Source organism: Chionomys nivalis, chromosome 2, assembly GCF_950005125.1.
Source record: "Chionomys nivalis chromosome 2, mChiNiv1.1, whole genome shotgun sequence".
Classification (NCBI taxonomy): Eukaryota; Metazoa; Chordata; class Mammalia; order Rodentia; family Cricetidae; genus Chionomys; species Chionomys nivalis.
The window spans coordinates 107031711-107055789 of record NC_080087.1 but is presented as its reverse complement, the minus strand read 5'-3'; the positions used below and the strand labels follow the sequence as shown (position 1 = coordinate 107055789).

At 45.8% G+C, this 24079-nt stretch overlaps 1 protein-coding gene across 8 annotated transcripts in view; it reads left to right on the top strand.

Annotated features, from left to right (window-relative positions):
- The window catches only part of Agap1 (ArfGAP with GTPase domain, ankyrin repeat and PH domain 1), a 457719-nt gene that overhangs the window by 288064 nt on the left and 145576 nt on the right, over nucleotides 1-24079 (top strand). For all 8 annotated transcript variants that reach the window (XM_057751814.1, XM_057751806.1, XM_057751796.1 and 5 more), the window contains one exon: nucleotides 13181-13349. In XM_057751814.1, the coding sequence (XP_057607797.1) occupies nucleotides 13181-13349 (169 nt within the window). The remainder of the gene's footprint in view (nucleotides 1-13180; nucleotides 13350-24079) is intronic.

The window sequence follows — 24079 nt, the reverse complement described above, 5'->3', positions numbered from 1 at the left end:
TCTGCCAGCATGGACCTCCCATTTCCTGAAGTGGAGAGCAAGCAGTTATGCTCAAAGCCTTTGGGTGGTGGTTCCAGAGCCATGCAGAAATCAGACAAGCTCCTGCCTCAACAGCAAGGTCCCAGGTTCAAAAGACCTTTTTCTCATTCCCACGTGGAGAGCCCTTTTATAGGAAATCGCCAGCTTTCCTGTGTCTCTGACTTGAGCCTGGTCAATGAGTCACGTTGGTGACAGGCTGCTTCAGTTTGCTCACTTGTTTTATGATTAGTAATTTCTGATCTTGCATCCCCATGAGTAAGCACCTCATGGCTCTACGCTGTTCACCATCTGTCTGGCCTATCTATGTGTTGCCCAAGCTTTGCTCAGTGCTTGGGGGTAACATTGCCCTAAGTGTGGATATCAGGTTTTGTGGCTTTGTAGGGTCCTTGCTCCAAGATGGTCTTGGTTCCAGACCTCACTATGTGGATCTTTGACCACAATGTGTGTCCTCAGACATCACCACAAGCTCTCACTGTCGTGAGCGTTGCATACTGGCTCCTGAGTATGGTTTCAGCTTGGCCTGCTCCTCCTACCCCTGGTACCTCTGAGCTTTCTCTCAGCTTCTCACACTTGCCTGTCCTCCTGCCTCCACATCTTCAGGGGCAAGTTGCTTCTGCTAGAATTAATTTCTTGTTCCTCCCCACTTGGACTTGCCCTCCATCAGACATGCTGAGGTTCCCCTCTGGGCTCGCCCTCACCCTACTTCATGGGATCATTTCTCTTTTCTTGGCTTTTTTTCAGAACCAAATTCTTTTCACAGGATGGGGCACAACTTGTGTCCAGAGGCCTTGTAGAAACACCACCAGTATATCTCTGGTGTCCGCCAGGTGGTAGGTGGGTGGGTGGTGGTGGGTTGAATGGGTGAGGGGATAGAGGAAGTAGATGGAGTAGGTAAGGTGGTAGGTGGGTAGAGTCGGGTGGATAGATGGGCCGTGGGACAGGTGATGGGAAAGTGGGTGCATGTACTGGCAGGTAGAGGTCAGCAGATAGATGGTGGAGGAATGCATGCTGAATGAACGGGTAGAGGAGTGAGGGGGGAGGGAGGGAGGGAGGGAGGGAGGGAGTGAGGGGGGAGGGAGGGAGGGAGGGAGGGAGGGAGGGAGGGAGGAAGGAAGGAAGGAAGGAAGGAAGGAAGGAAGGAAGGAAGGAAGGAAGGAAGGAAGGAAGGGTGGATAGGCACCGAGTGCACCTGTGTGCTTGGCCTGCCCTTAAGTCTGCAGGGCTAGAGTTCCTGAGGTCATAGAAGAAGAATCCACCCAGTAATGCTTTTAAGCCACAGGAAAATGGCACAGCCCCATCCAGACTCTTCTGTGAGGAGTAGATGTGATTGATGGAGAGGGGCTAGAGGAGTAGTTGATTGATTTTTATTCTTTGCTCTTGACGGGATCACTCAGCTCCTTAATAAATGCACGGAGGCTTACTCTTATTTAGGAATGCCCGGCCTTAGCTCAGCTTATTGCTAGCAAGCTTTTCTAACTTAAATTATCCCATCTACCTTTTACCTCTGGGCTTTTATCTTTCTCTTATTTCCCTCCCTCCCTCCTTCCCTCCTGCCCCCTCCTTCCCTCCTGCCCCCTCCCTCCCTCCCTGCCCTCTTCCTCCCTCCCTCTGTTGCTGATTCTGGAGCTGCCTGGCTAGTCCCTAATTTCTTCCTACTTCCTCTCTTGCTCCTCAATCCGTTTTCCCCAGATTTCTCCTATTTATTCTCTCTGCCTGCCAGCCCCACCTAGTTCTCTCTCCTGCCCAGCTGTTGACTGCTCAGCTCTTTATTAGACCAACCAGGTGCTTTAGACAGGCAAATAACACAGCTTCACAGAGTTAAACAAAACAATATAAAAGAATGCAACACATCTTTGCATCATTGAAACAAATGCTCTACAGCACAGACAAATGTAACACTTCTTTAAAAAATATTCCATAACAGGAAGGTGCCTTGCTTTGCTTTTTAATTGTAGTAAAATACACTGCTATTCTGGCCACTGTTAAGGCACTTAGTGATAGACTGCTTGGCTGGCGTGTCCAAGGTCTCAGGTTGGTCCCTAGTATCATCAAGAAGAGAAAAGACATCTGAGTGACATTGTCACTCACTATTGTGCTTCCCTTCTCCTGAACTTACTCTTCTTTCCAAGTGGAAACTCGGTCCCTATTCATACTGCTCCCCCAGCCCTCCGTTTAGATTCTTCTGTTTTCTGTCTCCACACTTGACTGTTTTAGGACCTCATAGGTGGAGTCACTTGGCATCATGATATCCTCAAGATTCCTACTTGTAGCATGAGACAGAATGTCTCTCTCTTTCAAGGCCGAGGATGTTCCATGTTAGGGTCAGAGCATGTTGAGTTAAGGTATTCATCCTCTGGGGAAACTGTTGTGAAGCCACAGAGGAGAAGCATGGTAGACTCCTTGGAGCTGTGTTAAACGCTACTTGTGGGAAAGCTGTCTCCACGGGTGTATCAGCTGCCAGGGCCCTGCTTGAGTGAAGCCCACGGGATATTCTCCAGGCTCGATCCTGAGTACGGTGAATCATGGGAGTTTGGCAACTCCATTGGCCACCCAGAACCCTCTCTCCAGCCACCCCGTGGTCACATGGTCTCCCCCCAGGAGAGGGGAGGCCTCCTACCTGTGCTTTGGGTGACCTGGTAAATTACTTGTAACAGCATTTAATCAGTGCCACACCTATGGAATGGCCCTGATGTGACAGTGTTTTTAGGGCAGTGTCTGCAGGGAAACAGGGCCCTGGGAGACCCAGGCTTCGTTAGACACAGAGCTGATTCTTTATCAGAGCTTCATTTTGTTCAAGGAATTTATTTTATGCTGCTACTCCAGGTCTTGGGCAGCATTTCAGATTTTAAAATAGAAGTGAGGCTGCAGAGATGGCTCAGTGGATAAATTATGTGCAGTGCAGTGTGAGGACCTGAGTTCGAATCCTCAGAACTCAGGAAAGTCAGGTACAGTCGCCCACATCTGTAATCCAGGGCTTTCTCCCTGCATTGGAGGCAGAGACAGGCGCTCTCCCAAGGCACTCGAGCCGCTGACCTAATGTAACTCCATGGAGAAGAAGAGACTGTTAAGGTGTACGGTGAGGTGTACCCAAGGTGAACCTCTGACTTCCATGTGCATACCATGGCATCTGTGGGCCCATGTTTACATGGACATGGGCTCACATCATAGACCCACCAGGTTAAGTAAATGCAAATGGCTGGCATGTGTGCTCGCTCTGTTTGCAGCTGTCTTGGTGTTGATGAAGGGTTGTCGTGCATGGGGAGTACTCGGAAGTCAGGTCAAAACAACCACAGACCGGAGCTCTTTCCTGAGGTGAAAACTGTCCGTGCTTGTTTTAGTAAAATGAAGAAGTAAAGGGTGTGTGTGTGTGTGTGTGTGTGTGTGTGTGTGTGTGTGTGTGTGTGTGTGAGAGAGAGAGAGAGAGAGAGAGAGAGAGAGAGAGAGTGTGTGTGAGTGAACACAGACTGCACTGTCTGGCTCATGGGTCTGAGGAGTTTTTAAGCTTCTAGAAGACTCTGGGAAACATTGCCTTAGCAGTATACCAAATGACAGTCCGCAAGCGATGGCCATCCTTTGTACCCAATTTCTATCATTTTGTTTCTCCCTCTTTTTTTTTTTTCGCCTTTTAGTGTTACAAATTGTGGCCAGAAATTCCCCCAGAAAGGCAGATAAATCAAAACCCTGTGTTTTCCTGTGGTGACAGTCCCCACCGAGGTCTCAGTGGGAGAGGTCGGCCGAGGGGGGTAGCAAATGTTCTCCCTCTTCCTCTGCGAAATTGAATTTCATTACTCTATATTATAAATATTTTCTTCTATGGCTCATAACCTGATTGCCGGCTTGTTGCTAGGGTCTCGCAAGGTAGGGTGGGGTGGCCCTGGCGAGGCCCCTTCTCTTCTGCTCAGGTGTGCCCGTGGCCCCGAAAGGAAACCAATCAAGGTGCGATTTATGTTCATTAAGTGCTTGTCAAAACTGAAAAATTTTCTAATCAACAGCAATCTAGCTTCGGCCCCCTCAGTGGCTGGGAGGGCCGCCTCTGCGCCGGCTACTTGCCTGTTAACAACTCTAGGCTAAGAAACCGCTGATGATTACATTAGGCTAAGCTGCGAAGTAAATGAACCATGTCTTATTTAGGTGCCACTAGCTTCAGAGTCTCCTGCCCCGCAGGGCACTTGATAGCGTTTTATGGCTTTAAAATTAGTGTAGCTTCCCAGTTGCTGCAGGGTGCAGCCTGTTATGCCTCTGAACTCAATAAGCAAAGGGAAGGGGCCTTTTGTTTCCCCCTTGGTTTTGTGGGGGTTCCTGCCCTTGCATTTTAGCAGGTTTTACTTTGCATCTTTTCCAGACAGCGTTTCGCAATAAAAATGTCTGACTGCCAGATCCATGCCTCCCCCACCAAAAAGAGGAGTGGAGAAAAAGTAGAAAATGTCAGCATTTCAAGGAATTCTTTTCCCCTATACTGTAAAGTGAAAAATTGATTCACAGTCACCCCTAATGGCTTCTCACATCAGAACTGCTATCTAAGGTTGGGAGTAACACCTTTAGCTCAAGAAATAGCTGTATCGAGAGGAAGAGGGAAAATCAGTGTTTTTCCAGGGAAAGTAAACTGAGAGCCCTATTTATATTAAGAGTGGTGGGACTTTTCATCTTAGCTAATCCTAATAGCAATCCCACACGGCAGGAAAGGCGTGGACACTTGGACCAGGATGCCAAAGCAACCAGCCCCACACACACAAGCCAATGAGGAAATGGAGGCCTGTCACTCAGGCCACTCGGTGACAAGGTGTTCTTTAATAGGAGAAGCAGTGTTGTTTTCCAAACAGCTCAGTGTGGGAGATAAGAAGATCATGGGAATCATGCAAGTTGGATCTGTATGGGGTGCGATAAACTACGGTGTGGGCAGGAAGGAAGCAGAGGAGCTTCTGAGAAAGTGGCTCATAGAAAGCGGTGTAAACAGAGCCACCTAAGCAGGCCTATGCGGACACTTATAATTAGAAGTACTTACAGTTTGTGGTGTGTTATATAGTGGCTCCATTGGGACCTTTGAGTGCCCCCTTAGGTTGAGTAACAGAGGTTACCCTTTGTTGTAAAAGCCTCCGTTCCTAAGTCAGTTCTTCCTTTCCGTGTGTCTTTTCTAGCCACGGTAGCCAGACACCACTGTGGCGAGCATTTCTATAGAACTCAGAGATGCTGAGATCACCCACTGCTCTGCTGGTATTTAAATATTAAAGTCCTCCACTAGCAAAGGACACTACCCTACCCTTGCAATTTGCCCTGCCCTCAGAGATGCCTACAGCTCCTGAAGAGACAGTCTTTCACGTAGCAGAAGCATTCGTCTGGTACAGGCTAAGTTTGAGCACGCATGGGTTACAGCTGGGTAATATTCAATTGAACCTAAAATGAGAAGAAGCTCAGTAGGGTAAGTCAATCAAGACGAATACAATCAAGGGGCCAAAGGTATATTCATGATTCACTGTGGGATTTTCTGCTGTTTTGATTTATATTACAATAACCTGTCCCCCTAGGCTGATGTTGGACTTTTGCCCACCATGGTTGGATGCTGGCCGCAGTAGTCCACAGAATGGAGAGGCTTGCTCTGTGGAAGTGAAGGAGTGAGCCCACTGTTGTACTATTGGAGGGAAAGTGTGCTGCCTTGTTCCTCAGCCATGTTCCTCCAGCCACCAAGAATGGCATAATTACCCAGATCCAATGAGGCACTCATCAGAGAAAACACACAGTCTCCTAACTGATATCTTGGCTCCAGCCACTGTTAGAGCCTAACTCCCCGGCTGCCTTCTTCCCACAATGGCCCAGGGCCCGGTGCTTGTGCACTGGCAAGTGTCCTTCTTCCGGAAGGCCCTTCTGAAAGTAGAGCACTGGAATTCTGTCAGCTGTCTTGGGAAACAAAATCATTCCTCATAGAAATTGTATGGCTTTGAAGCCGCCTCCTGCCTTGCTATTGTGAGCAGGACCCTTCGGAGAGAAGTAGAAATTGTCGTCTTTGACTTCCGTGATCTGAAAGGATGTGGCCAGAAGATTCTTCATAGTCCTTGAGCATGTCCGTGGTATTTTTAGGCGTGCGCCTCTCCTCTGCCCGTGACTATGCATGAGGCTATTGTTTATCATTCATACGTGTGGGACTTTCGTATGTGCTTGATCTCTGTGAATGGCTGGTGCTATATCTGTCTTTATGGATTAGTTTCCTTTGAAAAATACTAAATGGACTTTGGGAATAGCAGTGTATCTAACAATGGCTTCTCTTACATACACTTTTTGTGATTTTTTTTGATTTTTTAAATAGAAGCTAATGAACTAAGGCTTCCTTTTTGAACCTGGACGTTTTCAAAGTATAGTGAAAATAAGAAATCAGTCTCTTTTTTTTCATATCAAGCATTCAAACAAAATTTTTAAATGATGAAGTCCATTTTAAAATAATGACCCACACATTCTGTGTTTATGTAGATCATAGTTTTATAAAAATAAGTTTTATGGACCAGTGAGATGACTCAGTAGTTAAAGATGCTTGTCACCAGGCCTGACTACCTGAGTTGAACCCCTGCAAGCCACATGGTAGAAGGCGAGAAGAAGCTGTAGATGCTGACTACTGGCCACATGTGTGCTCCCTGCTTGATAAATAAACATAACTAAAACAAGACAAGACAAGACAAAAGATAGTTTCCAAACGAATGCCATGAAGTAGCAATGTTCTTTTCTAGTTTTCCAAACCTCTTTATGACCTAATGCATCCTGTTCAAGCACAGGGCAAAGGTGTCCACTTGCATAGCAGAAGAGGGAGCGGAATGGTACGCACCATTGCAGCTCCGCCTTGGGGTTGCTCTTGGATGCTACACTGAAACACAGTATACATCTGAGAGTTGAGGAATGCCCTGCGGGACCTCACACGATGGCCTCCTCTGCTGCATTAAAGCCATTGCACTGTACTGTGAATGACCTTCTTGTGCATTTTATCCAGACGTGCCTGCCACATGCATTCATGCACATGACGACATGCAGCAGTCACTTCAGTACACTGATGTTTCTGCCATGTAGTGTGCAGGTTTTCCAAACAGTGGCACTTCCCTCCAATCCATAAGTCCAGATACTGCATTAACACCATCACCAGTCTCTTCAGAAAATGTTAAGTATTTGAAAGATGCCAGGCTCACAGTAAGAGAGAAACAAGGTTTTAAATTTTTTATTTTTTGCAAGGAAACTCAGGTTTCATCATTAGTCACCAATAGTATCAGATATTTTGTTTACTTTTTCATGAAAACGCCTGTACTTTCCCAAAAGCTAACTGTAGCCCGTGTGCAGCAGTTGTTATGTTGGGTGAAAACGTGGCTACTGTAGCTGGCAGTTCCAAAAGCAGGCACCTAGTATTTGTCAGACCCAGAGGAAGGTTTCATGTATCCTGCCTGTGACCGCAGTCAGAAAATAAATAAGGTGTGCATTCACCGATTGAAACTCACAAAGTGAAAAGTAGCTTTTTGTAGGTAAAACTACTCTGTCGATCTTGCAACATCAGAACCAATTTCTGTCCTATTTTAGAAAGCAAAGTTCCCGGGTGATGGTGATGCAGGTCTTTGCTGGGGAGGGAGGCAGAGGCAGGCGAATCTCTGTGAGTTCCCGGTCTATGGAGCTAGTTCTACTGTCCACTGACCTCTGGACCCCTTGACAGACATGGAGGGTCATCCTTTGAAGATTGATAAGCTAAATTATAGAGAGGAAGGTAGATCAGTTAGATTGATTGTGTCCAAAAGTAAAGTAAAGCTAGGGAGATGGCTCGTCAAGTAAAGGCTTCTGCTGCCAAGCCTAGGGAACTGAGTTCTGTTCTCCTCTGACCTACTCACAGAGAGAGATAACAAAGTAAAAAAGATAATAAATGTGATTTTAAACGAAAACAGACTTCAACAAGTTATCTGCCTCAAAGCATTACATTTTGTGGTAAAGTGTCAAGTTTATCAACATATTACACTCAGGAGCCAGAGCATATTGGGAAAATCTAATTACAACAAAGATTTCCTTTTACTTTGTCTGCCATTTGACTTTAAGCACTGTAACTCTTTTAAAAAATTATCTGTTTAAAAAAATGGCATTCATTGATTGTCTTAGCTGGACTTGCATCAAGTAAAGCCACCACCGTGTTCCCAGGCCTTGTCTTGGTGGTGGATCTAGTTTGGGGTGCAGATCACAGTTTTTGCATTTTGCTTTGGCTTCAAGATGGTGTTAACTGCCTTGGCCAACCCCGTGAGTGCATCAGCAAACCATCCTTCACAGACAGCTGAAAGGAACCTCCAGATGCGAGGCGGCCAGAATCGATCTGCTAAGAATATTTTTAGGGACTATTGATGGATTGCTGTATTTTGTGCTTAACTCAAGTGCCAAATGCCCCAGAGGTGACGAAGATGAACTTCCCCTTTACTGAAGACGAGTGAGGCCATCACGCACAAAGAGGGCTCCGGGATGGCTGGGATTGCTTTTGAGATTCTTGGGGGAAATTTCTTGACAGCCTTGTAACTATCTGCTGGTGGGGATTGTGCAGCAGTCTGCTTGCAGCCGCCAAATGTTACCCAGCTGATCACCTTCCAGTCCGGGGACACCTATCTGTGAAGTGTGAGGCCACATTGTACAGCAGCCAAACAGTGAATCCTCAGTATCCAGAATGATCTGGAACACAGAGGCACTAATGGCCCCTCATCTTTCTCCTAAGGCCACCCCCACAGAAGGCGGGAGCCACGTTAAACTGTGCTTCTGTCAGCAAGCTGAGAGCCCTGGGTCTCTGACGTGGCTCTCAATTGCAAGCAGGTCTCTCTCATTGCACCTCATTTGCATCTGGGACATCAATTAGCATGTTTGTTGAGGCTAATTGAATGAAACTCAATCATAGCTCTTAATTGCTTGACTATGTGAAAAGAAATCACATTAATGCAGCTAATTAAGTGTACGGCAATAGATGCAACATAATTAGGGGCAAAATGTAAAAAACAGGAGAAGGCAAAGGTGCAGGCGCGGGGTGCAGGGGGACAGCTAGGCATGGTCGTGGAGCTGTTGGCGCTGGCGCGTTCAGGAACAGGTCCCTTTGCTCTGGCGCCTGCTTGGAAAAAAAATCCGCATGATAAGCGTGGACAAGTTGAGGAGGAAAATGCAAATAGGTTTGCAATTACTACTTTTTCAAGCTGTTGAGGGGCAAGAGATGGCACGTCTGGGGGGCCTGGCTCTTGAGTGGGCCCCAGGGACTTGTTAAGTGCTGTTTAAAAGTACTTGGCTTTGAATTACCCTCACGCCTTGTTAAAGGGTTTTTCCCCTCTTTTATCTTCGATCAGCATTTTCTGTAGCTAATGTGGAGAAGGGTATCTGAGTAGTATTTGCATATCAAAATAAGCTTGCTGTCTTTATTTTACCCAGCGAGGTCCCTACCTCACACTCACCCTGGGTCTGCATGTCTTGTCTGCTTCTGAAGGCACCACATTGTTTAGTGGTTGCAGCTTTAATTCCTCAAGTACCAAGCTGGGGAGAGATGAAAAGGCCCTGATCTTGTAGAAGCAGGATCAAACTCAGGCAGATTTCTCTTGGGAGAAGAAACTAGGCAGAATGGAAACATAGGAATTGCCAAGTGAACGTCTGGTTTTCGTTCTGTTGGTTGGTGTATGTGGGTGTGGGTGTACACACAAATCTGCAGAAGCTAATATTAGTCAGTGTTGAATGTCTTCCTCTGTTGTTTTCCCTACCTGGAACACAACTAGAGTGGCTGGGCAGTTAGCCCAAGGGTGGTCCTATCTCTACCTCCCCAGCCATGAGACCAGAGACAGTCATGCTGGCGGTCAAGCTTAGGCCCAGAAAACACTTTACCAATTGAGCCTCCTGCCCAGCCTTTGGTGCATAATTTTCTTCGAGACAATTTTGAAGCTTGCAGTGCCTAACACAGGCAAGAAAACAAATCGTCCAGCCCATGCTGGGCTCAAGATAAATGTCTTCCCTTGGCGTGTTCAGATCTGGAAAACAGATTTTACATTTCTACAATAATTTTAAGTAAAATATCCTGGTTATTGTATGTTAAAACATGCCTATTAAAAGAGCCCACGCTGGGGCTTAGTCACTCTCTGATTAGCCTCATTTTAGAACTCATAAGCAATAAATGCTCAATTACACTCCTGTTATTGTATTTTAATTTGTTAAGATTCGGCATTAAAGGAGAAAGTTGCAGCAAGTTGGTATGTTAAAGGAGTAACTGCAGGAAGGAATTCTTTGTTTGCAGGCAGAACTCTGTTTGGAAACTTGGGCTTGCGTGTGGGTGCCTACTAATGGCAGGCATAAGGTGAGAGCAGCCTTTCTAATGACCTGCCCCACCTGACATCCTTTCTTCCCTGATGGACACTCATTTCTGTCTTAGGTACCAAGCTTCTCCCATCAGAGTTCACACTAACTTCAGACTGACTCAGTGAGGATGACTCCTTCCATCTTTGACCCACATCTTCCCATCGTGGGCATGTGGCCTGGGAAATACCACTCCTATTATGGTGGCCAGGAGCTAGCGAATAAATCCTGTAACAGCTTTATCCATGTGGCATAGTACCACCATGTCCATGGCAAAACCTCACACCTCAGCTAAGCCCCCAAAGCTTCCTGACAGCATAGCTAGAGTCCAGTTCATGCCTGTCCGAGACACTTCTCAGCACAACCAAGGTGGCACAGTCAAGGCTAACCATCATAGGTGTCTTCCCAGAACTTTATGGACATCCTTGTGCAATTAAATTAGATGGCTTGCCTCCTTCCCAGAGCGATGGAAGATTTCTCATGACTTTTCATGCCACTCCCTGTGCCCACACAACTCCGTCAGTATGCATTGCCCTGCTGTTCTTCAGCGGACTAGGGCCCCTGACCTTCCCATTTGGGTTGTGTGGGTGATCTGTCTGCATCTGGTTGCTGCACTCTTAGGTATTCAGGACAACTGGCTCACTTTCCCAGCTTGCTGGGCTCATCGGCCAACGTGTAAGATGGATGCTCACTTCTAACATTACCCCAACCTGAATTTAATTACTGAGAACAAACACAAATTTCTAGGTCTCCCCAGAAGCCTATATCCCACTTCCAACATAGGTAAAATGCCATGTCTCTAAACAAGAGGCCTCATTGAGGAGGTGATGGTGGTGGTGGTTGTTGGCAGCTGCAGTGGTGACGACGGACAGCCGTGGTGAGGATGACAAGGATGATGGTGGTGGTGATGATGGAGGACAGTGTGCCCGTCAGCCCCTGTTCCCTGGCTCAGTGGTTGTGCCCCTCAGCTTTCAATCCCTGTGACAAAATACTCCTAAGGTAATCAACTTCTGTGGTAGAAAGTTTTATTTTGGCTGTAGTTTCAGAGACTTTTGTCCACGGTCACTTGGCCCTGTGGGTTTGAGCCTGGATCAGCATATCATGGCCAGAGACACCTTCTCACCTCACAGCAGCAGGCATCAGGGAGGGAAGAGGGGAATGAAGGCAGACTGGTCTCCCAGTGTCCTTTCAAGAGCACACTCTCCCAACAGCATCGCAGGCCGCCAGCCAAGCTTTGGGCACGCAGTCCATTTTCGAGGATGTTCACCCAAACTCTGCCTGCCATTCCCTTCCTTCGGCTGTTCCCAGGTGTTGCGTTTGTTCCACTGTGTGACGGGGAGTTAACTGACTTAGCCCAGGCTACCCTCTGATAGTTGCTGGCTGCTGGCTTCTGACACAAGGGCCAAGGGTTTGGTGGATTTGTTTCTAGGTTTTTGCTTTGCTTTATTTTGTTAACTTCCTTTGGGAAAGTGTGGTCAAATGCCTGAAAAGAAGCAGTTTTAGGAGGATGGGGTTTCTGCCTTAGCTTGCAGTTCCAGCAGGGTGTGGTTCATCAGAGCAGGGAGGCTTGGTGGCAGGAGCAGGAGGCTGCTAGTCAAACTGCTTCTGTTCTCAGGGAGCAGAGTGAACAGGAAGTGAGAACAGGCTATTCAGTCTTAAAGCCTGTTCTTGGCAGCTCATTTCCTCCAGCAAGCCTTCACTTCATAAAGGCCTCACGACCTTCCCCCAAAACATCCACGGCCAGAGACCAATTGTTCAAACACATGAGCCTATGCGGGGCCTATGTCCGTCTAATGTTACTTCTGTGCATGTTTTCAGGGCTATCTGGCATTGGACAACTAAGTGGTGTGCTCTTCCCTGGAGACGGCCACCTCTCCTGCTCCCAGCTTCTCCTCAGCTGCTTTTAGTTTTTTGTGTAGGGTGGAGAACTGGTGGGCTTTTCCCCACACACTCTGGCACGTTTGTTCACGCTGGTGAGACTGTGGGTGTTGCTTCTGAAGCTAATGGGAAGCATGCACATTAGTGTCAGTGTCCACTTGCGGGTGTGTCGTTGTCGTTGTTGTTACTACCTTGCTGCTGGTCCCTCAAATACCTACAGTCCTTATGTCTTACTTAGGGTTTCTGTCGCTGTGAAGGAGCACCGTGGCCAAAAGCACCTTGGGGAGGAAAGGGCTTATTTGGCTTCCACTTTGACATCACTGTTCATCACTGAAGGAAGTCAGGACAGGAACTCATGCAGGGCAGGGACCTGGGGGTGAGAGCCGGTGCAGAGGCCATGGAAGGAAGCTGCTTACTGACCTGTTCCTCATTGCCTGCTCAGCCTGCTTTCTTATAGAACCCAGGACCACCAGCCCAGGATCTGCTGTGATCTGGGCCCTGCTCCATTAATCACTAATTAAGGACCTTAAGGAAGCATTTTCTTAACTGAGGTTCCCTCTTTCAGATAACTCTGTTTTGTGTCAAGTTAACATAAAACTAGCCCGCACAGCTTAGTTACCACCTTAAAGTTTGGACACTGTTCTCATGAATTTTTTTTCCCATCCCCATGAAATATTCTCAGAAGTTACAGTACAAGCTCAGGTTCCTAAACTGCATCTAGAAAACAAGAGTTCAAAGAGCTAGGATTTTGTGCTACTTGTCCTCCCCATTCCAAGTCCTAGGTTAGTTAGGTCAGGACACAGATGCCTAGCTTGGGTTTAAATGGGAATGATGTCACCCTTATGCTGCAGATGAAAATGGCAGCCACAGGTCATGACATTGGTAGGATCTTGTGTCCATGCTGTAGCCCATCCTCTCTTTAATCTCTCTTGGGTGTTTAACATTCACACAGGATTACATGCAGAATGTTCACGGCAAAGAGATTGACCTCCTGAGAACCACTGTGAAAGTGCCGGGAAAGAGGCCACCCCGAGCCACGTCGGCCTGTGCACCCATCTCCAGTCCCAAAACCAATGGCCTGTCCAAGGATATGAGCAGTTTACACATCTCACCAAATTCAGGTAAGCTCACCCCTCAGGTGCACCTGAGGGCCCAAGTACTGCTGCAGGTAGATGGTGTCGCCTTGGCAGACTTGAAGCCGAGTCCCTCAGGCTGTCTCCTCTCTATGCATTTTTTTCTGTGAATGGAAATGTAGCAGGCCCGCTACAGCTGTATAACCATAAGTGGCCACGGTGTTCCCAGGCTGGGTGACTGAGAGCAGTTCTGTATGTGGATCAGCTAGTTAAGGTCATTCAGAGGTAGAGGGATCTTTTGTAAAGGTACAATGCCTGGCAACCACACCTACAGTACTGGAAGACGCTGTGAGCACGGTGCACAGACCTGTACATGGATAAACTGTCGGGTGCTATCTTAACCATCTCTCATTCCGTAAAGCATCTCTGTTCTTTATTCTCCTTCCAAGAACTTTGGTTTGGTTTGGTTTTTCGTTCAGGATTAGAGAAAGTCTTGTTTTGCAAGAATTTGCTGTATTTGGAAATTTTCGGCCTCCAAGCAGTCACAGCAACTGGCATTATGTTTGTTTTTCGTGAAGCATCTTTGCAGGTAATTGACAGCAGTTTGGGCCTTCATGCGATTGCTTCTCAAAGAAGCCAGGTAAAGAGCAGACTCATCTCTCTCCACATGTGGAAGCTCTTTAGGAAGGTTCCTTGTTTTTGCTACCTAAAAGCCCCTTCTCCCACTGGGTCCATCAAGTCTTGGGTGTTTGCTCAGTGGGAAATGTTAACATGCATGTCGGCTTTTTTGAATAATGAGCTCTCACGTCTGAAATGCTGGGTGCATTTAAAGGCGGTGTGGTGAACTCCACAGGGCTGTGAATGGCGCTGGTTGGTGAAAGCAGAAAGACAGGAGAGAGTTCGAGCGTGGGCTCCCCCAGACGGGGCCTTGTGGTATCTTTTGGTGTTTGGCATTTACCATGCTGTGTACCTACAAACTGAAGAGAAGGGCAAAGTCAGCAACATTACAGGTAGTTAGTAATCAAAGTAAAAGTTGGCCCCTTCCAGAAAGGTGAGGTTGATGTCCCCTTGGACCCGTTCCCCTCATCCCACAACGGTGATGAGGTTTCCATATCAGGTGAAAGGAAGGATAGTGGTGTCCTGGGAAGCAGTAAAACCTGGACTGAAGAGAAAGTTAGCCTGCGTCCTTCATTACATAACATCACCCCTTGATTTAGTCATACATATTTATCTGTGCCAGCTTTATTCCAAAAGTTACGGGCACTGCGGCTTTGGAGTCTCTGGCCCCCAGAATCCCATACATGGCAGTTACCTGCCAGCTTACTTGTCTCACTATACCCAACTCCGCTCATTCATGGCAGCAAGCATTTGCCTATGGCCCCTCTTAGCAAACCTTCATGTGAGTTTCCTGAAAAGATACAGAGCACCTGCTTGATAAACGTGAAAGGGCTGTAGTGTTTAAAAGTCATTTTTAAATTGACAGCGGTTACAGGTATTTGTCCATTATATGATCACCTCTCTGCATACATTAAGTAACTGACCGAAGTCACTACTAACTTTGTAGTGTTCCCCACGCTCCTGAACCCAGAGACACAGACTATAAAGCCTAGTTCTTGCCCTAGAGACTCTGACTGTCTAGTTGGGCATGAAGACGGGAATTCCAGGGCAGCAGCTGTGGAAGGGTTGAGATCTCTGTGACAGGAAAGAGGGCCGGGCTCAGGGAAGAGGGAAATGCTCCAGGTAGTGGAGTCAGGAACCTGCTGGAAACCTTCATGAGGAAACGGTAATGGTGAGTGCAAGAAACAGTGGATAAAGTAAAGATGGGGACCTCTGAGTCTTGAGACTCGATCTTGGAGCTGTGTGTCCTCACCTCAGGTCACTCACAGGGAAAGCCTTGCTCTTAGGCAGTCTTCGGTCTGAGGCATGAGTAAGACCCGTTTACATGGTCATGTGTCTCAGCTTCTTGGCGAGGGATCTTGACAACCCTGACTCTGTTAATCTGCGAGAGAACCTGGTTGATTTTCTGTGGACTGTAGACATCAGTTGGGATGGGGAAGTCGGACTGTGACATAAGTCATGGTGTCTCAGTCACAGTCATACTTTGGGCAGTGTGACCCCCTCAGTAGGCATTACAGATGATGTCATTCTCTGCTTCTAGTAAGAGTTGATAAGACCTCTAGAATGTACCCAGTTTAGTCCTTGGGTCTAAGGCCGGACTGTGGGTCCGGTATGTAAGAGACAGCTTTTCACCAAAATGTTGTGATACTTTAAGTTATATTGACTTCTTACACCTGGACATTAATCTAAAATGACATGTTGCTTTTTGCTTAAGAAATCAACACATTTGCTGGGTTGATTTCTTATTCTCTGAATTATGCTCTGAAAGTCAAGTTCCCTGTGTTTGAAGTTGTTATTCATAAACCACTCTAGGGTGAGGAGCAGCAGCGTAGAAAACTGTTCTGTTGATGTGATGGGACTAGAGCTAAAAAGAGTTATTGTAGCTATTTGACAAATAATTGAACTCGGTAATTGAGGACACTCTTGACTCTTGGCTTCTGCTGTGTGGGTGTTTTGAGAGTCTGGGGTAGCTGCGGGTGTTTGGTTCCCTTGGTGATGTCTTTGTTGTCTGGCTGACCTGGGAAGTGCACATACCTGAGCCTCGGCACTCAGGACTTACTCCCCAGGAGCCAGTAACCACGGGTAGTGTGGTTCAGCCTCTGTCAGCTTCTTGATACATGTTTCCAAGATAACCTCTAGAGATATATTTTATGAAATACCACATGAAGCAGCTTTTAGCTGTCATTTTCAGAATCAACAGGGTAAAAACACCCCGTGCTGTGTGTATTTTGTCTCTTCCAACAGTTGTAAATCTGGGCACCTCATGGGCTTATTGCCTATCCATATCTCTTGTTGTAGTTCTTTATATGTCTTGTTTGCATGCATTTTAATAGGTCCTTTTTATTGTTGATAAGGAAGCACTCTTTATATATTGAGGGTATTGGTATTTTATAATATGTATAACATATTGAATGCAATAGTTTAGTTTTGCTTCATGGTCTTTACATATAGTTTTTTTCTTTTTTTTTCCCCCACCTATAGTATTAAGTATTATGGTTCAGTAGTCACTCATGTTTGTTATATATACAGTGAGATTAATTAAGTTCTTTAGATACATAGAGATTGTACTCTGTATAGGTAGGTAATCTTCAACCACTTCAAGGATCTGTAGAACATGGTAGTTAAATAACTTAGGGTTCTGTTGACATGAGACACGGTTGCTCCAGACAGCACCAATCTATTCCCGAGAGATGTTGAACACCAAAGACACTCCACTTGGTGCTTGTTTTCTTCTTGGTACAATCGGCCTTTGGGCAAGGAACTACCCATGTCTTGGTCAGTGACAAAGTACATGGTGTCCGGACTAGACTAGAAAGACACAAGGAAAACTGCCAAACTTTGCCAAGATTGGGTGAGATAGTTCTAAAAATTTTCTTGCCTCTGAAAATGATCTGTTAGTTACTCTAGGCCTTAGCCAAAGTTGGTTGCTTCAACATTACAAATGAGACTTTGGGTGATGGCTCAGGTAGCCAGTTTTCTCTGTCATTTACTGCACACTTTGGAAGCTGCTTGATTGCACTTCCTGCCTACCCAAGTAATGTTATCTCCCTTCTCAGGCCTTTGATGGGGTTGAAGATTAGATAGTCATAGTTACCTTGCTCTTATGATTTAGCCAAGCCATTTCCAATGCAAGACTTAGACTCTTTAGAATAGAATGTTTATTAAAACATTTAATAAGTGTTTCTTGCTTCATATTGTTTATGTTGGTTGTAATCCTAATTTTATACTTGATACCTGCTCCTAGTTTTGTATTGGATTTGGAACTCTCTTATTTAGACAAAGGGGGAAGGTGATGGAGAATCTCTGTCCGCCAGTGATCTTTAAGAGGTGGGACCAGGTTAGGGCATGACCTTTTGGATACCCAGAGAAAAACGCTGACCCGTGCAGGGTTCTCTCTGTGGTTCCTGCAGTACACAACTGAGGTTGGACTTCTTGTTCCTGTTTCATGAGTTTGACTCTTAATAATAAAGAAAATATTATTGGTTTATCTTGGAGTTTGCCTGGGATTCTTTGATCTGTGTCAACACCACCTCAGTGAGACTGAAAACTCAAGAGATAAACAGATAGCTAAGATCAGTGCAACCATCAGTTGGTGCATCAGACTGGCACATCTGCTCTTGGCAGGGTTATGGTTTGGCTGTTGTTTGGTGATTGGTTGTTTGAGACAGTGTCTCTCTGTTTAGTCCAGGTTGTCCTAGATCTCACTATATAGACCAGGCTGGCTTCAAACTCAGAGTCCATCCTCTTGCCTTTGTCTCCCCAGTGCAGAGATTAGAGTCATGCACCACCATACTGGCCAGGATTGTGTTTCCTTGTGTATTTGAATATTTTTTGAATAAATTTAGAGATTTTTATTTTCCTTTTCCCTGTGGAAATGTTGACTGCTTGTCACATGTTAAAATGCTAGAAATGTTATAATCTTAATGTTCATTTCTGCCGTGGCCTTGGGAAGGAGGAAAAGCACATTATCCTGTTAACTACTTCGTGAACCCCATCCACCTCATCTTTCCTATGTTCCTTGTGTACTTCCGGAGTTGCAACTCAGCTGGTAGTGTGCTTGCCTAATATATGGTGCCCAGAGTTTGATCCCCAGCACCACAGGAGCTGGGTTTGGTAGACAATACCTGTAATCCCAGCACTGGAGAGGTAGAGGCAGGAGCATCAGAAGTTCAGGGTTATCCTGGACTACATAGCAACCTTGAGAACGTGCTGAAATACAAGAAAGTTCATCTCAAATAAAGAAATAAGTAGGGCTGGTGTGATGGCTCAGCAGGTAAAGATCTGAGTGCTGTTCCTAGGATGCTCATGGTGGAGGGAGAGAACCAACTCCCACAAGTTGTCCTCTGACCTCCACACACAATAATTAAATGTAAGAAAAAATAGTTTAAAAACTGCCAAGTAGAAATAAACTTGATTAAATAGAATTTCGATAAAGACATTACAGAAGAAAATTGCTGCCATTGAACACAACCATCTGAGAGTCAAATATTGAATTGGATGGAAGAGAAAACTTTGCAAACACAAACAAGAAACCTAATGCTGAGATAGGAGAACAGCCCTGACCAAAGAGAACCCCAGGGTTGTAGACCTATAAGAGCAATGTAGACCATTGAGTGCAGAACGCTGGGGGACAGTGTGAGTGCTCCCTTCTCAGGACAAATCATTTTGACCCCTAAAAACCGATTTCCAGCCTAATTGCTACCAGCCAGTTAGAACAGAAATAATAATAATAATAATAATAATAATAATAATAATAATAATAATAATAATAATAATAATAAGTGGTTGGCTACATGTGGAGGTATAGAAGATTACTGTCTGAATAGGTTTTTGAAAAGTTACTTAAGGATCTGCTCCAGCAAAAATAAATGATAAGATGGAAGCATCCAGCCTGACTGAACTCTCTTCCATAGCACAATTCTCCTCCTCCTGAGATGGCTCCCCTCAGGATTCCAGAATGTGTGTGGGGGGGGTGCTTAATTTCTGTTATTTCAGCAAGGCGCTTGTGGGAGAGTCTGGAGTTGCCATGGTATGGGGATTTACATGAAGCTACATTTTGAGAGTCTCCCCAAATTTAATTCCTGAAATGCTTCCAAAGAAAGAGTTAAAATATCCTTGTATATTTTCTTAAATGAGTTTTTGCCCACAACGTGGTTTGGTAAATCTAGGTACACCACCGTGACAGAATTGTATAAGTCCTGGGAAAGCTTCTGACTGGGTGTAGCCACTCTGGAATCAGAGATGTAGAGCTGAACCCCACCCCAGGGCCTCACATATGGATCTGTCTCTACACCTCAGCTCCCCTGACTCTAACCTCTGTGCTCCTGGCCTCTGTGACTTCCAGAGACTGGGGAAGGGGGTGGCTGAATGATGATGTTTCAAATACTTGGTAGGGGACAGATGGCATATCTGTATCCCTGTGCCCCACCTTACTGACATGGCAGTGCTAGGCAGCCTGGGCAGTGTTCTTTGGGACTTTTATGATCTCCATGGAGGCTTCTCCCCCGCTCTGTGCCCTGTCATCAATTTGTCAGTGACTTCTGGCTGTGACATCTTTGTTCTAGGACCACAGCTTATCTTCTTGGCCCTATAGCATGGGTCTTTGTTGGATTTCTGCAATTATTTTTTTTTCATCCTGCCCAGGTTGGCACCTCAGCCCCAGTGAGAGGGACCTTACCCCTTTTCCTCCGCCTCCCCCACTTGAGGTCCCCAGCAGTTGGAGGCAGGCCAGCCTGCAGGAGGGCTAAGTGATGCTGGGAGTATGGGTGGGGGAGGGCCGACAGGGAATGTGTTTTGAGTATTGAACCCGCCGTTGACATCTACAGTCTCAACCATGCTGTTTTCTCCACACTTCAGCAATCAGGACATCCAGCAAACCCATAAAAAACCAAACTAATAGCATGAATATTCAGTGACCTAGAATACTAATTATTGTCATGAATATTAATGGAATTGGACTTGCTCTCTCCACTTTCTCTCCCGTCCTCTTCCTCCCTTGCTCCCTCTCTCTTTTTTTCCACTTAGCCGGCTCTAAGGATGGGTCATAATGAGAGCATTTAAGAGGGAGCGCTCTCCGCCGTGACAGGGACCGGGGCAATAAGGAGAGCTTGATTAACGCGCGCACTTGGGGGAGACATGAGAGGCTTCACGTGGGCCTGTTCGGGGGAGGCGGCAAGGCACCGGCGGCTCTGTTGCTGCTCCCGGAGATTAATGAGGCCTAAGAGTGCATTAGGAACAGTGACAAAGGTTTGATCTAATGGGCTCAGTCATTTTTCCTTTGAGTGACAGACGCACAGAAGTAATTGGCTGTGCAGAATGGCAGCTCATTGGCGGTACTTAAGGATACATTATCCCCGTTGTGTGGCCCGCAGAGGCTGTTTATCAAAACTGCTCACACTGCAGACGAGGAGTCGCTAAGCTGCTGTTACACTGGTAATAGCTATTAAAGAAAAAAAATAATAACACGGAGTCCAAATGAGATCTGTTGTTGTGTCAGAGAGACAAAGTTTTTCTTTGTTTAGTTTCAAATGGTCTAGAAAACATTTTAATAACTCCAGTGTATGGGTGGGCAGCGCAGGTCCGCAGCTCCCCTGCCTGTTTGGAGAATGACATCAGGCCCCAGGTCCTCCAGCCTGGCCTCTCCTGGCCCTCCTTGCTTACCCAGAATTCCCCATGCATTGGACTTTGGTTACAGCACTCTCCCCTCTGATACAGAAACGACACTTCTGCTAAACGCTCTTCAGAAACACGGAAGAGCACTAGTTACCCAAAAGCAATTGATTGGGAATTACTTTCCTTAAAAAAATAAAATAAAATTACAAATTAGCATATGATACTTGCTTCTGGGAACCAGATTCTTAGAATAGTTGTACTGGATATTTAATAATCAATGTTTGAAAAAAAATAATTGTTTGGTAAGGGTTCTCAGATTTAAGTTTCCAGGCCTTGGTAAATAAAACTCTGACGCTGGGAGACAGTGCGAGCTTCGGGCAGATTGATCTCTTGGAGCAAAGGCCGCTGCTTTTTGTCCTCTCATCATCTCCCAGTTGCTTATTTTTTCTCTTATGATGTGAGAAACAAGTGATAAATATTGAGGAAAGGATATTTTTTAGTTTCTTCTGAATGATACACCCTCTGCTCAAGACCCTTTGGGTGCAATTCAAAAGGAACTGAGAATATGCTTCCAATTTAGGGAGACCTTTCCTGGCGACTGGATTCTACGGGCTTTCTATGCGAGTGTACTAGGGATGTTGTGGGCCCTGAGCTATGTGTTTCTATGGTAACCTGTGAGCCTGCCAGTAAATAAAAGCAACTCTGGAAACTTCTTCATTTTAAAAGCCTGAGTTTGGTGCTTTCTCTAATGAAACCATAGGACAGGCCAGTGAGACAAACCTGGGGCGGGCAGAAGCCATGATCCCTATTGCTGCCCCAGCAGCCTTCTAGAGGGGGAAAAAGCCAGTGAGGTGAATCTAGGGGTAAACTCAGCTGGAGTTGAGTCTTCAGTCTGCCTACCTTCCCATACTGGCACAGGATAGCCTCTCAAAGGGATCCTGACATTGTGCCATCTCCCAAACCTCCTGGCTGGTTGTTCTGTATTGGCCCATCATGCAGACAATTTTATCTTTCTGAAATCCAGCTAAACCTTGGGGAAACACACAAATGCCTTAATTCCTGTGCTAACACCAGCTCTAAGTGTTCCTTCTTGCTCTGTGATGTCATTCTGTCTAGGTGTGAGATTGCTCTGCAAGAACTGGGGTGGGGGGAGTCAGAGGGATATAAGTAAGCGCCTCTGAGGGCAAAGCCACCAGGCCACTGTCACCTCCTCTCTGGGAGGGACAGGAGCTACCTCCCCTCAAAACAGCACTGTGAAATCAAAGTACATTTTGTGCATAAGACACCTGTTGCGTAATCGTATAAAGGAGAAAGAATACCTTAAAAGGCTCTGGAGAGATGGCTCCAGAGTTCAGAACTCTTAGTGCTCTTACAAGGACCCAGGTTTTGGTTCCCAGCACCCCCGCATAGCAGCACAAAATCATCTGTAACTCCAGTTCCAGCTGTTCTGACACCCTCTTCTGACTGCTGCAGGGACTACACACATGTGGCGTGCATACATGCAATCAAAACACTTGAACACATAGGATTTTTTTCTAAAATTGTAAAATAACAACTAGCCATAGCAAATGAGACTGAACATCTGGTTCTTTGGAGGTTAAGCCAAATAAGAAGGGCCCGGTATGAATACCCTGAGAGATTTTTGTAAGCTAATTTTCTGAATACATGACTTATGCTGTTGGTTTATACAAAAATCCCAGGTTTTAATAGCCTTCCTTTCGTATAGTGGTTCCACCTCTGCATGAACATTTGCTCATGTTAACTTGCCCAAGAAATGGCTTGGAGCCAAGTGAGCTTCCTGGTGGTTTTCCTCAAACACCCTCAGGATTTCCCCAGCAAGTGCTCTGTAAGCAGGTGAAAACTGGCAAAATGAAGACGGATTTGTAATGCTGAACTTGGAGTGGTTTGTCCCAGATGAACAAAAAAGAAGTGTTGCCTTGGAAATACATGTTTCAATTTATTTCTAAATCAAATCTCTTGGATGCTCAGCTTTGTCTCTTGAGTTATGCCGATGCTCTCATCTGTCGCAAAGAAAACTCGTCACTAGTGATGGGATGCTAGCCGCGAGTCGGCTCTCCCACTCACTGGTATCCACTACCAGAAAGTCCTTACTGCTCCTTGTGTCCCGCGTACTGTTTCCTCTCCCTTCTCTACTCATTTTTATAAACATTATCATAGCAGATCACCAGACCTCTGGTGTCTTGATAGTGAGCCTGTTGTTGAGTTGTCCCCGATGCTGAGTACCTTACTGGCCAATGTGTTCAGTGACATCATCAGGTGAGTTCATGAGCTCATGTGAAGTGAAGCCAACTGCAACCACAAAGCAAACATAGGCACAAATGGGACTATGAGATTCTGTCACCACACGAACAAGGAGCACAACACAGATCTTCTAGATCTTTTTTTTTTTTTTTTTTTTTTGGTTTTTCGAGACAGGGGACAGGGTTTCTCTGTGGCTTTGGAACCTGTCCTGGAACTAGCTCTTGTAGACCAGGCTGGCCTCCAACTCACAGAGATCCGCCTGCCTCTGCCTCCCGAGTGCTGGGATTAAAGGCGTGCGCCACCACCGGCCGGCGATCTTCTAGATCTTGAAGAATGAGCTGTGCCGCCATTTTTAAACTTTTACTAAAACGTTGGTAAATAAACTATAGGGGAAGGAAACCCCACTGTTGATGAGACTCCTAACTACTAAGGTCTTCAGAGGCTTCTGGTTGTGGGGTACCTTACATAATTTGATCATTTTATTGTCCATGAGTATAGATGGTCTTGCCATCGTTATCGTGTTCTTATCTGTTTTGTAAAATGTGGACTGTGTTGTTCTAATATTTCCAGTCCTCTTTGGGGCATCGATCATTAAGAAAATCTATCCAAAGCATAGATCAGAAATATCTACCGCTAACCCCAATCCTAACCCTCTGAGGAGTTATCCTAACAAGCCCTAAAACTACGGTGTCCTTTAAAGCCTTGTTCTTAACCGTGGGAAGCTAAGGAAAGAACCAGAACTGCCTAGAAAGAGGAATGTGGTGACGTCAGTTACCCGCATTGAATCGACAAGCTGACATTACAGATCTAAAAATATACAATGGCAGCCGTGTGACAATGTGGGAAGACAGTCCTATCAAAGATGTAGAACACAGAGCCAGCAAGATGGCTCAGCCGGTCAAGATACGTGCCACCAATCCTAACAACCGAAGTTCAGTTCCTGGAACCCACATGGTAAGAATGGGGAAGAACCGATTCCCACAGATTGTCTTCTGACCGCCATTCACACTTGTTCCCACACACATGCCCACAATATTTTTTTGTAAAAGATGTGTAATATAAAATATCTTTTCTATGGTGATAGCTAAGGGAAACATCTGCATGCGTTCAGTAGAATGCTATCCTAGTTGGTGCGATGTTGTCATGCAGAACACGCAGTACTCACTTGGTGAGATTGATTTTAAGGCATTTATGCAATAAAATGGCTGTTTGTTATTTTTTCCTTGGCATCATAACTAAAGATAAATTGGACTAGGAATACCTATTTGCAGATTTTAGGGAACCAC